Source organism: Pieris brassicae, chromosome 2 (genome assembly GCF_905147105.1).
Source record: "Pieris brassicae chromosome 2, ilPieBrab1.1, whole genome shotgun sequence".
NCBI lineage: Eukaryota > Metazoa > Arthropoda > Insecta > Lepidoptera > Pieridae > Pieris > Pieris brassicae.
In genome coordinates, this window is record NC_059666.1 from 11817615 (window position 1) to 11838042 (window position 20428).

At 32.4% G+C, this 20428-nt stretch overlaps 1 protein-coding gene across 2 annotated transcripts in view; it reads left to right on the forward strand.

The window, feature by feature from the left end:
* The first annotated feature begins 1125 nt into the window (after positions 1-1125).
* LOC123720382 (nephrin) overlaps positions 1126-20428 on the forward strand; it is a 138142-nt gene continuing 118839 nt past the window's right edge. For both annotated transcript variants that reach the window (XM_045676968.1, XM_045676967.1), the window contains exons 1-4: positions 1126-1267; positions 8937-9140; positions 15965-16111; positions 20049-20228. In XM_045676968.1, coding sequence (XP_045532924.1) covers positions 9101-9140; positions 15965-16111; positions 20049-20228 — 367 coding nt within the window. In that variant the 5' untranslated portion in view covers positions 1126-1267; positions 8937-9100. The remainder of the gene's footprint in view (positions 1268-8936; positions 9141-15964; positions 16112-20048; positions 20229-20428) is intronic.

Here is a 20428-nt window from a genome sequence, read left to right on the forward strand (position 1 = left end):
AAGTACAAGTATTTTTTTAAATATATATTTGTTAGAGTTGGGACGACTAAAAGAGTTAGTTCACGTTAAAAAGAGGTGCTACAGAAGATTTTAAAACTCATGACTTTTTAAAAATTTGTAAATATTCTCTCCAATTCGTGATAAGAAACGTTTGTAATACACGTAATCTCAACTCATTGAAAGAAGCCACAAATAAGAAGGATGGGACAGAAAACACCTGTGCTTCGAACATTCTAAAAAAGAAAAAAAACTAACCAAAACAAGACCGACCTCTGTCGAAGCGACGCGTTCGAAATTCAAAGAGTTCGAATAACGATTCTATGTCATGGCCAAAGAGTTGATTACCGGTGTTGCCAGAATCTGGTTTAAAAAACTGGTTATGTGGGAAAAAAATACAGGGCAAGATGCTACCTAATTTTGTAGTCATAATTTATCAGTAGTTGAAGATAAACATTCCTATTGATATTTGACGTTAGTTTCTGACATATTTCAATAGTTTTGATGACGTACATTAAGCATAAAATGTATTTAGACGTTATATTACGTTAAGGCAAGCGCCGCCAGTGTATATTGAACCACTGTTTTGTCTACTTATTATTTTAAAAGCATTATGACAATAATCAATGCTTACCAAAATTCAATACTAATTCACCACTGAGAAATAACGATAATTGCTAGCATATCTCCACTACTTTCGTCTTATGTAAATAGCATAATATAAAATTATACTTTATTTACCTCACTCGCTTAAATCCTTTTTTTCACAATTTTTATAAATCAAAAATATTATAGTACCTTGCTTTTTTGATGTTTCTTCGCATAATGAGATTCTGCATTGAAATTAAATACAGAACGCTGTGGTACATTGCAGCTTCATCCCATCTAAAATCATTTATACACATTAATTACATTTACGATACAAAATATAAAAACATCTTAAAATATAACTTCTAAAACCATCAAAAAAGATTCTAGTTCGAAAAAGTCAGCCAGTTCTATCAAATTAACAGAATTTTAAAACGATTTGCATTACGCAGTACGCAACACAGCTACGCAGGTTCCCCGGGCTTACCCCCCCCGCCCCCGTTTCCCGCCATCCCTTGTCATTTCGCGTCGGGCCTGCGTCGCGCGCGTTTGTGTCTGTTCTGTTCACCCCACCTGTGGCTGCCGCGTTGTGTTGTGATTTTATGAATGAATAACCAGTTTGGATGGTGTTTAGTGATAGTGTATTGAACTTGTGTGAAACTAAGTGACAGTTTATATTACGGTTGGTATATATTAGACTATAAACAGCAAAATAAGTAATTTCTAACAAGAATTAGACTGTATTGGGAAGGTCTAATTGGATGCTGTTTGTATTTGGTGTTTTTAGTTTTTAAATATATTGTAACAATGTGCAGAAAGCCACACATAATTTTTATTCAAAAAGAAAGCAACTATGAAGTCTGTGTAAGTCGATATCGAAAGCAATATTGTTTGAATTTATGTTCCCTTATGAGTATGATGAACGTGAACGTCTTTGAAATGATTTTCGACTCTCAATTTTTTCTTCATTTAAGCGAAGCCTGACGTCGAGTTCGAATTTTAAAATTGCTCTTATTTTCTGTTTTGTTTAGGGGTTTTCACGTTAGGTCATAGATTCATTTTTTAAAATATTTCACCATTTTAAGGTTACATTAAAATGGTGAAATATCACCTACGTTTTATGCACTGCACTGAAATAGCAAGTTTATAAAGTGAGCTTTCTAATGTAGTTTTTCTCCTTCCTCACTTATACTGAAACTTAAAAGTATAACAGTAGTTTGAACAAGAAGGCTAATTGTACAAAAAAAGTTAGTGTGAAAGTGTGATGTGCGCATAAGTAAAGGATTAACTACAAAGGTACCGTAATAATGTTGACAGGTTTTATTAATTTTACACAAAACAAAGGTGCTAGGCAATTATAAAGTCCATAGGACCAAATTAGTAAGCTCAATGCAATTGAACTTAAAATTACATTTAAAGTTATAATTAATTTTAGTTTAATTTGAAGAAACGGGTACCTAATAATTAGGTTAGCTATTAACCTTCATCTACATTTTTGAAGTAGGTCTGCTTTAGTCTGTCATTGAAATTCAATCACTTATTTAACTTGGTTTAAAAGAAAAGTTTTATTAATAAAAAAACTGACAAGGTATGTTTATGAAGGAATTCAGCCTATATTAAGTGAATAACGTTTATTTATTATATATAACCTGAATTTAAGCTGAAAATTTATAAAGTAGTAGCAGCATTTTACGACGCTTATACGAGCGAGAGCTCCAGCTCGTGGGTCACCAGAACTGTCTATCAAGCGCGAAATTAAAGCGCGTGTTCTTGACCACCACGGTTCGAGAGTACTCTAAAGGAAAAAAAAAATCAAGTTTCAAAGGAGCAAAAACTCTCAAATACTTTTAAAATTTTACATGCAGAAACGAAAAATTCAAACTTGTGATCTTTACAATGTACAGTGCTAATCAATAACTATTATTATAGTGGCAATTTATGCAAAACAATATTGAATAATAATAGTAAAACTTACTTCTGTGAAAATTTTCGTAGTGATGATGATCTCATGGTTGGTGAAGCACAGAGTTTGACAAAAAGTTTATGTGGATTATATTGTGAATAATTTTGTTTAGTTTTCGAATCAAAATCAAGTTAATATAAATCGTCTAAATAGTTGTAATATCCGGTGCTTTCGCAATAAATACCATTAATTAATAACGTGTACTATTGATGTCCAAGTTTTCATTTGATACGGAAGCAATTATTACATTATCATTAATTTTAATACTGGTTTCGGTATTTTCACTCTTAATTGCTTCTATAGCTTTCATTATTTATTAATAATAAAAGCTTATAGTTATAACTATGTTGATAAAAATCGTGTGTATCGTCTTATGACAGACACATCTCTTGTACTGTGTCGCAGGATTGTCTTATCGAGTTGAAGTTGAAGAAGTGGATAAACATGTTCATGTATTGTAGAATAAGTATTAGTTTCCACGTCAACAATTATATATATCTATATATATTACTATTATATATTGCTCATACCACTGCACTAGACAAAATCACTACCTACACTACCTCTACATACCACACACAATGATCCAGTAATTTTATAATAAAAAATACAATTAATTATATAAATATATAATAGTGTGTTTATGACCAAGGTAATTTTTTTATTTGATTGGAATAAAGTTAACAATTTAGTTTGAATATAAAAAGTTATGAATTGTCTAGCGTTGTACAATTTTGATTTGTTGTTAACTGAATTAGGTAATGCATTAGGTCCAAAAATCTACGCCTGGTCGTTATCGGTTACGCCCCTTAACGGAGCCATGTGGCATAACACTGATTACGCTAAAAGTATAGAAGCGAATCAATTACTAGTTTAGATTCAAAAGCTTTGTCGAGGCCTCAATTCCCTTGAAATTGTATACAATACAAATTCGTACTATATCTAGTTAAATTGTGTAACCAAAAAATATATCTAGGTATTATGATTACCATTCAGATATTTTATGTTTTTGTAATGAAAAATCTACTGGGCTGTTATTAAAAATTATTTTGTTATTCAAATGCTACATACCTATATGTATGAAAGATATTCTCCAGTCGTGAGACCCTGTAATTTATAAAGATATACGGTAGGCCCGGTAAGGGTTACCGGCAAATATTAAGCTCTTCTTGACTAAACAATCATACTACATACATCTGTACGATTGTAAAAGTTTATGTATTTAAAAAAAAATTGTACCTTTCAATAGCTAAAACCAATTAATACTAGTAATACATTTTTTGCTATAGAGGCATTTCCTACGACTGACCGAGAAATATCGAAGACTTCCAATAACGACACATTAGATATTCGAACCGGGTGATGAGTTACTTTTGTAAGGTACACGCTGGTACAGGGACCCAACTTATATAATTTGTTTAAATACCTATTAATACTATGTAAGTTGAGAATATTGTTAATGTACTGTATGTATATTTCTGCTGGAAATAAATATCCTCTTTTGTAATAATAAGTTCACATGTTGTTTGTATGTGTCCTTGTGATCGCAAAGTTCAGTGACATTTAAAATTATATTTGTATTAATTTGCTTAAGTAGCAAGCAAAAATAATTAAAAATTCAAACGATTAAAGGCCTCGTCAAACATTTTTGACTACGTCTCTAAATATACTTACCTATCATATTGCATTTGTGAATAATGTATTTCATTATCTCCGTTGTAAATAAGTAAATCAACGAACATAATCTTCTCTAATGAGAATGTTCATTATGGATAATCTATGGTTTATTCCTATCAATAATATTAATGATTTACATATTTTCTTCCGCTGCAACGTTTTCATTTAACAGTATTTTTTTTTGTAGAACAGTCATCCCCACTATAACGCGGAGAGTTCTCAAGTTATATGTCTGTAGTGTGAAATTTATGATATGTCAAGTCCATTATTACCTTTTGCGTACCTTTGTACCTCTTTTAATTGTGTTGTTATAAAATTAAACTAAATAACTTTACTAAATTCCTGTTCCTAGTTTTTGGAAAAAATACGTTTTTACAAGAATACTCCTTTAATGCGATTTCCTATAACGCGGTCCACAAAGTTTAACGCGCGGTTAAACTTTGTGTTATAATTCTGGTGGTTTAAGCCCTACTCTTTGAACCACTTTCATATTATTATTAATATTACAATAAGGATTAAATCAAACTTATTTCTTAGTTCTTTCAAACTTGAATCAACTAACTATATTGAATTTTTTTTTGTTATCCTACGAACTTTTCAGCCCACCTTATATATTAATTACGATTTTCTGCAACTATATTACAATTTCTCAATATTCATTACGATATTCCTTAAAAAAATATAAACTTTAATATCTCTAATAGCATTCATTATACTTTCATTACTACATTTTTCTACTTGTAAGTCTTCGGCCCGTATGAACAGTAATCACAACCTCTTCAAAAAAGTATGGCTTTACACCATTGATATAAACTTATCATAGTATCATAATGACACTGGCCAACCTGTTAGAAGGAGCCTTCAAAACCGGCCGTCAGCGGATGCGCGTCCTGTAAGGCTTCGGACCGGTTGATTTCATTTTATTTCGTTCCCACGATTGCTAATATATTGAAATAAACCTGTTTTTAAAGTGATTAGATTTATTTTTTTATCACCATTTTTACGTAATGAAAGTGATGTTCACACGACTCGGTCGGAACGAAGATCTTAATTTCTCGTAAGATATTTAAATTGTATTTCCCAAATATTATTCTTATTCATCAGGATAATTTTATTGCAAAAATATTTCATTCTGTTGTTACCATGTTACAAAAGATAAGATTGATCCGACCGTTGTTTCTTATTAATTTACATCGTCCCATTTGTTGAACATTATGTGACAATGCTAAATTACTACATCAAAGCAAATTTACGTCTTTTAGCCACATGCGAATATGGAAAAAAGTTTAAAAATAAATAGTCGTGGTGGCGTCTCCCGCGTGGCGACGGTCAGGCCACATGTTGCTTTGTCTATATTTATAATACTCTATTTAATCCACACTCAAAATAATGTACATTTGTTCAGGAATTATCAAATTACGTGAGTGTATTATGAACATGATCGCGTTGATCGTATTTTAAATGTCAGCGTCAACTCTCAATATCCAAAGAGTTCACAAGTATTAGTCATATTTTAAATTATTTGGGTAGGTAGGTACACGTTATCATTCAATAAATATCAATCCATGCAATCATGCCCAGCCGAGTTTCGAACGTTCTAAGTTACACTGCGGTTAAAATTGATCACAATAATTACTACCTGCTCACTTATTTCAAAGCCCGATTAACCCTTCAAAACCCTAGAAATTGGGCGCCATAAAATACAAATAAAAAGCAATACAAACAAGCAATAAAACGTTTTGCGAGACATATGGCGATCGTGTGAACGATACACACATGCTGGACACACACGTACTGATTAGTACAATTGACGTACAAACAAATAAATACGTTTCTAAACTCAACGAAAATCTTATCGTTATAATTATTTATTAAAGAGAAGATTCTACGATTTTAATTAATGTTCAAAAAAATATTGATCTATTTTTAATTAAGTTATATTTATACATAAATGAGAGATATTGAATCTGTAGTACATTTAATTATTGCAGAGTCATAAAATAAAATAGAAGATAAGTTCAGATTCACTTTGTATTACAATATGTCAATGAATGATTGGTAATATAATATAAAGGCTCGTTACTCTTTTATGGACACCATTTCATATTCTTTCAAGCCATCATTTAGAAGAAAATTCTAACCTCACAATAAATCCAACCAACTGCGCCAATATAGATTTTGTAAATATCTAATCTACCTATGATATTATAGTTTGACTAATTAGTCTCTCATTCAGGGATTAAAACCATTAATAGAATTAAAAAAAAAACATATTTCAAGAGAATTATAACATAAATATGGTCACGTAGAACTTTGTTTTACCATAGCTAAAATGGTGGTTTGCGGTTTGAGCCATTTTCGTTCAGTATGTCATGTCAAAGGATGTGTTTAATATTGTTTGATTATGTATTATAGAAAATATTTGAACTATTATTTGTATATTTAGATATTTTAGCAAGTTTAGAGGTTGATATTACTTAGAAAGTTACTTTTTGTGAAAAGGTTCTTCTTAAGCTTTAAATTTATACTAAAATTTTAGTATTTTTGTTTAATCAATTATTTTTCATAAAGTCCTGAACAAGGTTTAATTCTTGAACAAAGTTTGATACTTGTTTCAAGATGTGGAAATATATCTCTGATGTCTCGTAAAACATGTTATGTCCCACAAAAGCTTGCGTAATTAAACATATGTTCTGTGGACAACCCGTGGACAAACAGTTGCTATAAAACCTTAAAGCCAACAAGCCGTGGCTAACGTGTTTAATCAACAAAACACGTATTACCATAACAAACAGACACACAGACATCCGAGGAGACACAATAATTGCCTCTCACCGAGATTTGTACACCTACATTTAAATGGCCAAGATGTAAGCGCCAGCGCATGGCATGCGATAGCGGGAATTGTAAAATTAATAATTGGGAGTCTTAGAAAAATCTGTAGGGCTACTTTGTAGGTACCGATAAGTGACTGGAATTGGCATACTAAGAATATGTCGAATTCGATATCACGATACTTCGATGTAGTTCTTGAATATCCTGATTTAGCAAACTGGTTTTAAGTTGTGTGTAAGACTCGATATAAAATCGGATTGTAATAAAAGAAAAATACGGGTTACTTTTTATTTATTAACACTTCATTATCCAACTATTTACAAAATATAAAAAGAAATTCACAGTGCAACGGGCACACTTATCCCTGGTTTGTTTCAGACCACCCTAGTTATAAGGATAGTTACATGCATATTTTCTCGCAACATTTGTAAGCCTAGTTGATCTAGTTTTTAGGGTTGATAATTAAACACTCTAATGATGACTTGATTCACTATAATTCACTTCACTGATTTTATGTGAACTGTATAACTTTAAACTTGAACAAAGGAATTGCCCGTGCGCATGTGTCACAACCTTTTTTATAATCTCCTCCCTACCCCGACTCGACCATTCCACTTCGGGGAGATGTTCGAGTCAATGCGTAACAATTCGTAAACAACTGAACGTGTCAAATAAATAACTATTGCACATGCGCATTTGTAGCGCATCTTAAGACTATGTTTCGTATAAATGTTTAGAATTTAATGAAATAAATACGAAACCTAACAATATGAACTTTGCCGATGAATGCAAGTGCACAGAATTTAGGGTTATATATATATATAATGTCATTAGGTATTTTGAGGTGCATCTTGTACCAAACATTTGGAGATGCGCGTGGGCACAGCTTGTGCAACCACAAACTTCTAAACAAATACTTAATGAGCGTTGTGGGTTGTGTGACGTCACTTTAGCTAGATTTTATACTTTCTAAGTTATAATATAAATACGACCACATTTTGTATTTGACCATCCATTTCTGCTCTGTCCATATTTTTTTTCGTTTAAAGCTTTTCTACATCAACACCACTTTTTATTAATAATCATCAGATAACTTTTCTTACGAATAGTAAGGACATCACATAGCGATTTTGATGTTTTTAACGTTTATCTATCAGCTGAAATGTGTTAAGACAGTCGTCTAAATCTAAACGAATTTTACCTCACGAGGGAAAATTACTCATAATAAGTATAAAATGTCAGAATAATGTCCATCTCGTCTCTATAAAAAATTAACGACACATTGATTTAACGACAAAATACTATAATGTTTTTGGAAGATGCATTTAAGTGTAATTTTTCAGTTCAAAGTCGTAAAGTCTAAATAAATATTTTTTTACGATTCGCCATAAAATTGTATAAGCTTGAAATTTGAAAGACATTTTATAATAATAGGAATTGTGTAGACAGTTCTGCTCATTCGTGATGTGATATCTTTTCAATAAGTTTGCGTTTTAATGCCTAAAGGTGCGCCGTTCCATGTAATAAAGTTGGCAACGAGCGAGATAATTTTGTATGCTTCCACGAATTGATAAATACAATAGGGATTGACAGCTTTGGATTAAATACACCCAGTTGCACTATAACCTCTATTGTAGGTCTCTTTATTTCTTAATTGTTGATAATTTTATAGCAAGTGCGTAATACAAAATGGAAAACGTTGTTTTATTACATGTCGGTTTTTTTTACCACTATTCACAATATTAGGGGCAATTCCAAACACTAGCCCAGGCGTGTCTCATTATATAACATAACATACGTTGTGTCATAAAAATTTGGCATTATATTTTTATGTATTATATATTACTATATCTTAATAGATCTCTCTGTTTTACAGATCACGATCAGCCGAAATGGGGGAAGCTCATAGATATCGATGACAGCTTTGACAGCTGTCAACGTGCCGCAGTGCGTCGTTCAGATTGTGACATAGTGACAATGTGGAGGTGATTTTCGTGTGCTGTAGTGAAATTATGTGCTGTGATTTTTACGAACAACAAGATGAGTGCCAAATTAAGGATTTTAGTCGCTTTAATAAGTGGTAAGTTTCGTTTTAATTCCTTTTTCGTCTTTTTCTATATGATAAAGTGATATTATTTTTTCAATATATTTGTTTGTTTATATTATATTATATTATCATTCGCCTTTTCCTCTATAATGCTCAGCGAGGTTATAACACTGGCTTACTTATCTTAAGTTACTAAAAATTTCCTAAAAAAATCTCTGTGCTGTGATGTTCTAAAAAGCTATGTAAAATATCTTACTAAATAGTTTTTTTATCTATATAAAACATGTTAAGTTTTTAGTGCACTATTCGTACTTGTATATTTTAAGTAGGTACCTACATTTCGGCATAATTGAAATTTAAATCACGAGTTTTAACGGAACCTATTTAACGAAAATGTTAGCAAAAACTTGCCTCCTTATAATCGTCGCCAATGTCTTGCAAGTGCTTCACCGGTTTTTGAAAGGATATCCGGAGGACGTGGCTGCCTTGAACTTAGGTACAATGCAGTCATATTATCTGATTTACTGATCCAATAGAGAATCATTATTTAAAGTGATTTTGGTTTTGTTCTTTTTCAAATGAGATTTAAATAGCTGCGTTGTCCTAGTGGCTTTAGCGTGCGATTCTCATCCTTGAGGTCGTAGGTTCGACTCCGGCTGCTCACCAATAGACTGTGCGCGTATAACATTCGCTGGAACTGTGAAGGAAATCATCGTCGAAACAGGTTGCTTTAGACCCAAAAAGTGCACGGCGTGTGTCAGCTATAGAACGCTTTTCACCTATTTGCCTATCAGACAAATGATCATGAAACAAATACAGAAAATTGAAGCCCAGACCTAAATGAGATTCGGACAAGTTCGTGACGTAAGTGAAAATTAGCTCTACATAAAATTCTCATACCAATTTAAATGTAAAACAGTTCAATAATAAGTACTTAACACAAATATTTACATTTGAAACACTAACCAGGACTTTAAAAATAATAAGTCATTGAAGTCACCCTTCCCTAAACCCCTGCAGTTAACATTTGGTACTATTTAATATTAATTAAAAGCCACTCGAACCTAGTATTGTTATGGGGTTGACTTTGTTCTTAAAATAATTGATTATTGTTATTATTCTTCCGTTATTGCGTTTGGTTCGCTTTGGTTTGATTTAAATGTGAATATTTTCCCGACTTTATGTTATATGAGCAGTGTTAGCCTAGTGGCATCACCGTGCGACTCTTATGCCTGAGGTCGTAGGTTCGATCCCTGGCTGTGCACCAATGGATTTTATTTCTATGTGCGCATTTAACATTCGCACGAACGGTGAAGGAAACCAGCTTGCCTCAGACCCAAAAAGTCGATGGCGTGCGTGAGGCGCAGAAGGCTGATCACCTACTTGTCTATAACATTAAAAAAAGATCGTGAAACAGATACAGAAATCTGAGGCCCAGACCTAAACAGGTTGTAGTGTAATTGATTTATTGAGATTATGTTATATGAGGTGGCTACTCTTCCAGTTGATATAACTCAATATCATTATTATTTTAAAAAAAACAGTGCACAGTTTTGACTTTTTATGTGAAAGAAAAAAAAATTGTTAACGCGGTTTTATAGATTTGACAAAATCAAAATATGTCCCTACTGTAATAATATTTCGATAAAATCCCATTATTTTGAAAGCGCGGTGAACTGACAAAGTTTGAACTTTTTCTTTTAAAATTGTTTTGGGGTTCTTTAGAGATAGATTGTGTTTAAATACATCAGAAAACAATTTATTTAAGTTTTATAAATTTGTGATAATAAAATATAATAAATGGTAAATATTTTTGGACTATGTATTATATTGTCTAGCAAAAAATTGTCCAGTGTTAATAAGTGCGCAGATGTACTTTCGATACACACGTGACGATACAAATCTTTATTTTCTGATTAATCTCCCATAATATTATTATTTTTATTTAACCAAAGCTATAAAAATAACTGTCCATAACTAAAAAATAATAATAAATATCTATGCATAAAAGTTGAGTTACTAAACGGTGCACGGAACTCGCGATGCGGCCGACACACTCTTCGCTGTTCCGCAATCAAAATGTCAAAGTAATTGACTTATTTGCAAACGCGACTAAATACTGAATATTTGACCCGAGGTTTTGTTTCCAGTATGTTACGGTTTTTATATTGCAGTTTTATGATTGTTAAAGGGAGCGTCATTTGTTCAGTACACGTATGAACTTGTATTATAGTTTATCAATTTCAATGCAACATATATATGAACCCTGTGCGTGTCAGATGTGTGTGTGTTATATTACCTTTCTTTGCCTCTTTCTCTTATATTTTCGCTGTTATGAAGAGAGACTGAATACTTTAGTTAAAAACAGTGCAATTGACTTTTTTTTAATGAATAATTTTGCTTTGGGTTATAAAGTTCATGAAAGATCAGTCTTTGTTTTGTAAACTGTTTTGACACTATGTTCGTCTGTCCGTCTGTCTGAGATCCGTAATAAAAAAAAAAACAAGAGCGCAGTATTGTTCATTGTCTTTGGTTTACGAGTAGATTTAAATTTTTCTTTAACGGAAATAAATACGAATTACACTTAGTTTCCTGCCGACTGATGTTTGCAGAGCCGCCGTCAACTTGTGCGTTAAATAAGATTTATTTACTTTGTTTGTTTGAAATAGGCTGTTGATTTGTCCTACAATTATAAAATACTTAAATACAAGACAAAATTTTTAATAGATACACTTGTCCTCTATAAATCATGAAAAATCTTCGCTTAACATCCGTTGGATTCCAATATTTTATACAGACATTTTGATTTAAATTAAAATACTGTCACCTACTTCCTGTCGAATGGAAACGCGCACTCGATTCCAAGAAAGTTCCTCTATATTTTGCTCATAAATCTCCCACGTCAGCGAAATCATAACTTTGCCGAATTTTTATCGACTAGTCCTATTAATGATATTGTTTACCGTGTCCATACTCTATGCCATTGTTATGATTGTATAAGAAACAACTATTTTACTATATATATGTGTGAATGTTAGTGTAACATTTATAAACTATGAGTTTAAATATTACTTGAGTTGGATAGTTCGAATTAGCACGGGTGAAACCGCGAGGAATACATTCGTTGAAGTGTCACTCACTCAGGCTTTTGATTATTCTGTATTTGGTTTAAGTTCTTACCAACAGTTAACTCGTCATTAAACGTATTTAAATACGTTTTCGATGTATGTCATATGTGAAAAGTCTCAAGTCTGAATGCACTGAAAATGTAACTACCTTTTTTCATGCTCATCAAATTTACTGTTCATCTGCAGATAATCTGCTATTCAGCCGGTAGCTAATATCTGAGCGTCGTGGTTAGCAAGGGACAATCGGGAGCGAACAATCTGTTTCCACCGGTTTCTGTCTAGCGCCTCTCTTATAACAGTGTATAGTTTTCAGGACGTCATATGAGTCTTTCACTTGAACGGTCCATCTGGGTCATGAACCGTCACTTGATCTTTTGCCTTCCGTGTCTCCAACGACGATCAGATTCTCCAAGTTTTCATCGCCTCTGCGCATTGCGAATTAATTTCGACGAGCTCCCTTCCTTAGTAATTATTATGTTTTTAAGCTAACAGTACAATAATAAATTAAATCTGTATATTTTTTTTGTGAAAAGCTTGTTTTGTTAATTGTTCTTCTAGGATAACATAGTAGATAGTTATTGCATCTGGTTTACAAGGTCTGGTTTAGAGTTATTTCTTAGTCGTTAACTAAGATTTCTTAACACGTTCTGTTGTGGAATTGTGATCGTAAAGTTTTATATAGATTCTTATATTTTATTTATAGCTTTGATAAAAATATGCAATTAATTAGAAAGTCTTATGTTCAAAACGCCTTGGTTGGCTTAAGGCTCGATGTTTCGAGTTGATCAGACAAAGAGGACACCCACGTTTTGGAAACAAACACCAACTACACCACATCATACACAACGCGTATCTACATATAAACAACCCAAAAAAACGTATTTATTCGCCCAACGAAAAATCGTTTGCCGAGTCTCTTTCATCTTTAACCACTTTCTTAAAAACATACACACACATTCACAAAAGTCTTAAACAACACCTTATCAACCTGTCCTATGCAGATACAGAAAATATTATGTCATGTCAAGTACAGTTATCGTGTCAAAAGGAAGAGACTGGCTGTCCACGAACCCCCGATACAGTGCACTTTATTTTACCTAAATATCCTTAATTTTGTTGGAAATAATAAAGTGTTTTAATTCTTTTCTAACGTAATGCTAATAAAACATATGTAGAAAGTACTCTGCCAAATGACCCAAAAGTCATAACAGGCTTACTGGACATCAAACACGTGTAGAAATGTTCGTTATATTTTAATTTGAGTAAAAAATATAAACAATTTCAACACAATAGCAGTAAAACCGCAAATTTGCGAGTAAAGTACGAAAAACACGTGAGAAATAATTATTTTACAAAAGTAACGTAGATCACGACGCAACACAAAAGTATGTCTGAGTGACAATTGAAATAACAAACGCACGGTTAATTTGAGTTGAGTGTGTGCGCCGCTTAAGGTTGCCATTGTAAACTAGCCTTATTGTGCTCCATGTTATGGGCGAGAGCGGAATACATTTAATACAGTGGCTACCACTGTGGAGCACCATAGGTGTTGGATTTCACCCTAACACTATTAGAGAAGTCAATACGTTTCGTACTTTTCAAAGTAAAATTCTATTTGCAAGTTTCTCTATTGCATTAAAGATTTTTAGTTTAGCTTAGAGAGGTGTACGTCAGGACATTGTCTGCCACTTTGAATTGTTTGCGTTTTAATTTTTAAATTAAATTGAATTTGGAAAGCCGTTGCCTTAGCCCACCGAGCAAGGAGCGTTCACCTCTGTAGAGTCTGTCGCGCCTTATAAGTACACTTGTCTCCACTCAGCTATCATATTAGCCGAGGGAGGCTGAGAAGCAACGTTTTTTGCTCAGCACTTTTCAAGGTTCAGCTTTGATGGGCGAATTGCGTGATTCGGATACTAAAATCATTAATATACATCTGAAGTAGAGTATTTCCGAACTATTCAAGGTCTACGCTGAATTTTGATAATAGTTTGCACATAAAAAAATAATTTTGGTGCATATGTTTCGAACGCACGACCTTAGGGTTGATATTCGCTAGTTTAATTACTACGCTAACACTGTAGTCGTATATACGATTTTTTTTAATAATTAATATAAAAAGAAGTGTAGGACTGTATGTTAGTGTACTATATTTTATGAATTTATTTATAAAAAACTTCGTTACATTAAAAGAAAAACCAATAACATAACACAAATTAATGCCTTATCGCTAACAAGCGATCTCTTCCAAGCAACCCTAGAAAGGTACAAACTTAAACAAGAAATATTAAGGGTAAAGTGCAAGAACAAACTCAAAAGTAAAGTTAAAAGTAAAACTAAAAAAAAATATAATTACCGGAGTAGAATAACCAACCTACCAATCTTCTATAGATACGATGTCGTTGCAAGAATTCAGATATTGCATATCAAATGGTTGAAATGTCCATATATTAAAATTAGTCTTCTAATATTAATTCCTTTTAAAGTAAAACGTTTCTTTAAGCGCAATTACTCCTAGCATTCTCCTGTTACAAAAAGTCAAAGACGGGAGCAACATAGCAATACAGTTACGTAAGATTGTAATGGGATGAAAAACCTGGATTGACCAAGGAACAGGTTGTTTATGTGTCTAGTGTTTTTTATTTAAAGCCCGGTAATATAGAAAAAGGAAATAATTCAAAGATTCTTTTGTTCGAAGTTGTTATACCTTATGATTTTGTGATTTTGAGTCCTAACTAGAAATCCCTCAGTCATTTAACAGTGTTTTTATGACACTTTACCATTTTTAGTTCAAAGTGTGTGGGCGTGTCCGCAATTTTAACTCCTTAGGTGTTTTGTCGAAAACGAAAACTTAGTAAGTTTATAATACTAAAACTTAAGTACCTATTTGCATGCCATATTGTATTTGAGTGTCTATGAAAACTAACTGATTCGTAGATAAACGTTGTGATTTTATTTTTATATAAATGTTGAGAACTCATAATATTTGTTAAAACATTACATTTAGTTTTAATATTATTAACTTACTACGATAAAGCCTTGTGATGAACCTTCGAAATAACAACTAACCTCTTGGTCTTGTTAGGTTGGCGTAGAAAATATGTTTTAAGAGAAAAGCTGTATCAGCGATCGGAAAACCTTGATAGTTGGCCAAGAAGATTATACAAACAATGCGCCAATCGAAGGCCGATTTAGTTTTTAAAGAATACAGTAGGTACTTAGTTGGGTAATTATTTGGAAGTATAATATAGTAATAAAAAAAATCATAAAAAGAAATCTCATTGCGATACAAAACTAAATATTATATTGTAGGTCTGTGCTGAACTGTCCACAGATTTTTGTATTGGTAATCGAAGTTGTTTATCATTTAACGAGACCAAATAACCTCAAAAGCCACCGTTAATTTAAGGCAATAAAGTGATATAATAGTATTGTCTTTTTTTAACATAGCTTTTACACATTGAAGGAAAACACTTTTTTACCAGATTTAAGCTATGTATTATTAAGTTATATTTTAAATGATATAATGTTTAACATACACTCCAACGCTCACTTTAGACTCATAATATCGTAATAGTGATTACGGCGTAATTAATGGACAGTGTAATATGTCCACATCAAATCGGTTGACAACGATCAGGAACCTCGTTGTATCCAAGGATTGTTAACAATGTGTATTATAAATAATGGACCAATGAATATGAGCTACAACAATTATTACTTATTTTCCAGTGCTGTCAGTGGAATGCTTCCAACAACAGTATTTCCGCGTCTCCCCTCGAAGTCTGCGCGTTCTCGAAGGCGCTGAAGCAGTCCTAGAGTGTGCAGTGGCAAATCTCGCTGGCCAAGTGCAGTGGGCCAAGGATGGATTTGCACTTGGTGAGTATCTCATTTCTATTGATTATAATCATTTTAGTGTTAGACATATATAATTATATATGTCTAACACCTACATAACTTGCAAGACACACGTTCTTTCTTATGCGGGGTTTATTTTGATTGGAAATGTACAGCCTTCTCCCTTATACTTAGTTAATTGACATTCATACAAATATTTTCTTCTAACTAATCGTTTAAATTATAAGAATTTAAATGTGTCACTGTCATTGTCTGTCAGTCAATATTGTCTATTGATATTCGAAAATATAGTGAAAAAGGTCACAGAAAAACCTATAATCGACGACACAAATAAAATACTTATAAATAATACAATTCATTAGATATTTGGCGATAACAATCCATACAGCAATAAACTATAGTCACAAATTGTATTTTTATTGTTTAAAATCAGTGTATTTCCAACGCTTTGCCAGAGATCCATTGTTAATACAGCCTCTTGGGTCCAAGATGGCGGCTTGCCAACCATCACATAATGTTATCTTTATGTATCATGTTATGTAATAGATCAAATGGGTTTTTAGCTGACACTCGCATTTTTTACAAATATAATTTTTACCCGAAACAGCCGAAGAGCACAATTTCTTTAGCATCTTAACATCTGAAATGCACATAGGTGTCTTTTGGCCAAAATAATCCAGATAACTTTTGTATGGTACATGTTACTAAGTAACGATAAGGTTCAACTAACGCATATCTTTAGCCCGCATTGAAAACGTGTCTCAAAGCGAAGTCTAGTATGAAACACTATCTGTATTGTTTCATTTCAAAGGAAATGGTCAGTTCTTGAAAGATTTCTATAAAGATATGAAGTTAACAATTAAGCGTGTCTGTTTCTTTAGATAGCTGACGTACTCAGGGATATATTTTGCTGAACACACGACTGAAGGTCAAGTAGTTTATATGTACATTGTACTGATTTATTAATTACATTTTGGGTTTATTATATCTATCCGAGACATATCTCGTATCCATTAATTTTTAATGTTAGTGATGAATTTGGCTATGGGTGAATTTAGCTCTTGCTATATTATATAGTTGAAAATACGCAATTAAGATGTTCAGATGCAGTCAATTACTTGAACCACCCACCAATTAGACGTTTATATAAACGTCACAGGTGACCTGCTCTACTCAAAGCGAATTGATTTGAATGTAGCGAATATCTCGACTATTGAGTATTGGCATACCCGATCAATACAGACATAATATCGTTACAGGCTATTGACCCTGCATTGTCGATATTCCTTAATTTTTCTACATTGCCATTTTTACGACCCTTTCTTATCATGTAATTACAAAATTAATTGCCGCTCCTCTTTATCAGGAGTTATATACAAATCAAGATTATCGGAGTAAAACGTTTTTTATTGCCGTCGTCTCGTTAGCGAAAGGTGGTGTTAGATCAAGATATCTTATTAAGTTTTCAACACTAATTTAATTACGAAAAAAGGCACGAAAAGCAAACAGATGTCAAAGATTGCTTCACAAATTTCTTTAGTACTTAATTTATTAAATAATTCTTAATCTCAAATCGTTAGCAGAGCTTTTAATCAAGGTAATTGAGTATAATCTGATTAAATTGAGGAGCCTCATTTCCTTTCAGCACCAATTAGTGGATTGGTTTTCAATTTTTTTCCGAGTTTTATAAGGGTGATAAGACTGGAACGATATCTGTTCTAAGAAGAACATTTTCATACATTTACACAGTTAATGCACATCGTTAGTAAAAAAATATGAATTACCACATTATTTACTGAATTAAAGTTATAACACGTCCCTATCTCTTCGTTGAGTGAGCCAACTGTTCTTTTACGATAGCTTATTTTGAAAAGCCTATGCTACACGATAAGGCTACATATGCTATATAATAGTGGCGTAGTTGTGATAACAATAAAATTTTCGATGACAGTATTTTTTAGCAATTCATAAGGCCAATAAACATTTTGGTTCGCATACCCGGAGTAATAAGTGCATTCATAAAAGTTATTTCTTTGTCCATATTTAATATCAAACTTTAAATAAATATTATTTACTTGGTAACGGTTTAAGACGGCAATGAAGTTTTTTTTTCAAATAATTCCTCAGAAACCAACCGTATAGTTGCGATTATAACCCATAAAATATCCAATTGTTATACATAGTCGTAAAGTGTTTATTTATAGCAGAAATATAATACTTAAAATTAAAAAGAAGGTAAAACTTTACCCATTAGTTTAAAAATATATAATTGAACCGTTATAATTAAGGAACTCAGATGTCTCCATCACAGGGATTAAATTTTTTAATCATAATATGTTTATGGTAGAATACAAAAATAAAAAAGTAATAAGTTTTGTTTTCTTTCAATGTGTAAAAGCTATGTTGACCAAAGACAATACTACAAAATACTTTTTTGCTATTTGTCCACACACTCACATACTAGGGACATCTGTGTGTAGTGGGAGACTGAAATACTCTTTCATGGTACATAACAAAACTTTACGGTGAATCTTGTTGTAGAAGAATAAGCTAGTTGTTTAAGTTATAATAGTTCCATTAAATATTAAAACCCCCACTACTAGGGTCAAGATAATATCGATTTCGTGGATCTGGAAATCAATTTAGACATTGATCAGGTAATTGAAGTAATACGAAGATATTTCCTACCTAAACCTCACAATGCATATGATCATGGTGATATTATTATGAAATAATTAAACTATAAAAAGGTCTTTTATAAAAAAAAAATATATTTATTGGACAGACTACCAACATACACATAACTCGTAAAATACTACACTAATAATACGTAATTTGAACTAATGATGTAAAGGCAGCAGTCTTGTTCGTTACAGGACACATGCCAAGTGTCCTTTAACAAACCAATATAATAAAATAAAAGTGTTCGATGCTCTATTATTACGCCATAGTTATTACTTAGGTTAAAATATTTCTTTAGGATTTTTCATACTTATTCAAAGTAAAGTGTACACGAGACACCAACCCACCTACCTTCGGTTGATGTAGACTTAGGAAACGGTCGAAGTTATCAAACAAGTAACCTTCGGCAATGAAGAACTCTAAGGATGAAATACGCATTGCCGAGACGTGTACATGATATTTCATTTTATATTTCGCAAACAGTAAATACACTATTCATTGAGTGTATTCCTTTTTGCCTGAAAAATTTACGGATGAGTTACCCGTGACCTGGTAGGCTGTATTCGGGATATCATTAAAACGTAATAACCTAGTTAAAATTGTAAAAAATATTTTTTACTAAAATTGTTATAAAATTTTGATTTTGTATTCAAACACTATATTTGGTATAACTAAATAATAAATTTAAGTTGCAAAGTCATGGAATTCGAGCTGCGTTTACACTTAAAGTTCACGAATTGCGAGCCAGTGGGTCGAGTCGCCGACTCCGGTTGAAAAAAACTTAATTTATGCTCCAAGTGAAAAGTTCAAATAGTTTCCAACTAGAAGTTTTTAACTCTTTTTTATTGAACTTGTGATGGAGTCGTGTTAATTCACTGGTACGGACATAGATTTAAGTCAAAACTTTGCCGAAATGATGGATTTTATTTAACTTTTGAACTAATCTAGCAAAGTTCCTGTGTTAGCTCAAATGTAAGAAATGTTTAGTAGCTTTTTGACACTTATGTGTCTTTCTCATACCAATATTTATATTTTTGTGTACTGACTTATAAAAACTCTCGCCAACGGTTTTGCCTGTATCATTAGATTGATCACCCGCGTTGAGCTTAATATACAAAATTAAATGTGTGTAGTGGTTTGGTTAAAATTTGTTAATTAGTTAAAGCATCTAGCGTGTCTTTTCATAAATATCTCAATTGAAGATATACATTTTGCTAATATACGATACGATATTAAATATACGATAGATATCAAATAAATTTTATCACTTTTTCAGGTTACTCTTCAGTGATACCTGGATACCCTCGTTATACGATGTTTGGTGACAGGAGGCACGGTGTCTACAACCTGCGTATTGTCAATGTTACCTTAGAAGACGACGCGGAATACCAGTGCCAAGTTGGACCAGCTCAGATGCACAAGGTCATCAGGGCGAACGCCTCCATCACCGTTTTATGTAAGTACCTTTATCAAATATCAAACTAACATTTTTAAATGTAATCTTTTTTTGTAGAAATTCAAAGAAATGTATTATCTTTTTTTGGGACTGGTAAAGCGTAATTCTCCCTCGTTATGTTTAATTGACTTTGCTCATCTGTCCTTAAAAGAACAATCCAGAAATAGAGTTCAACCTTCACCTTAAAGAAAAGAAAACAC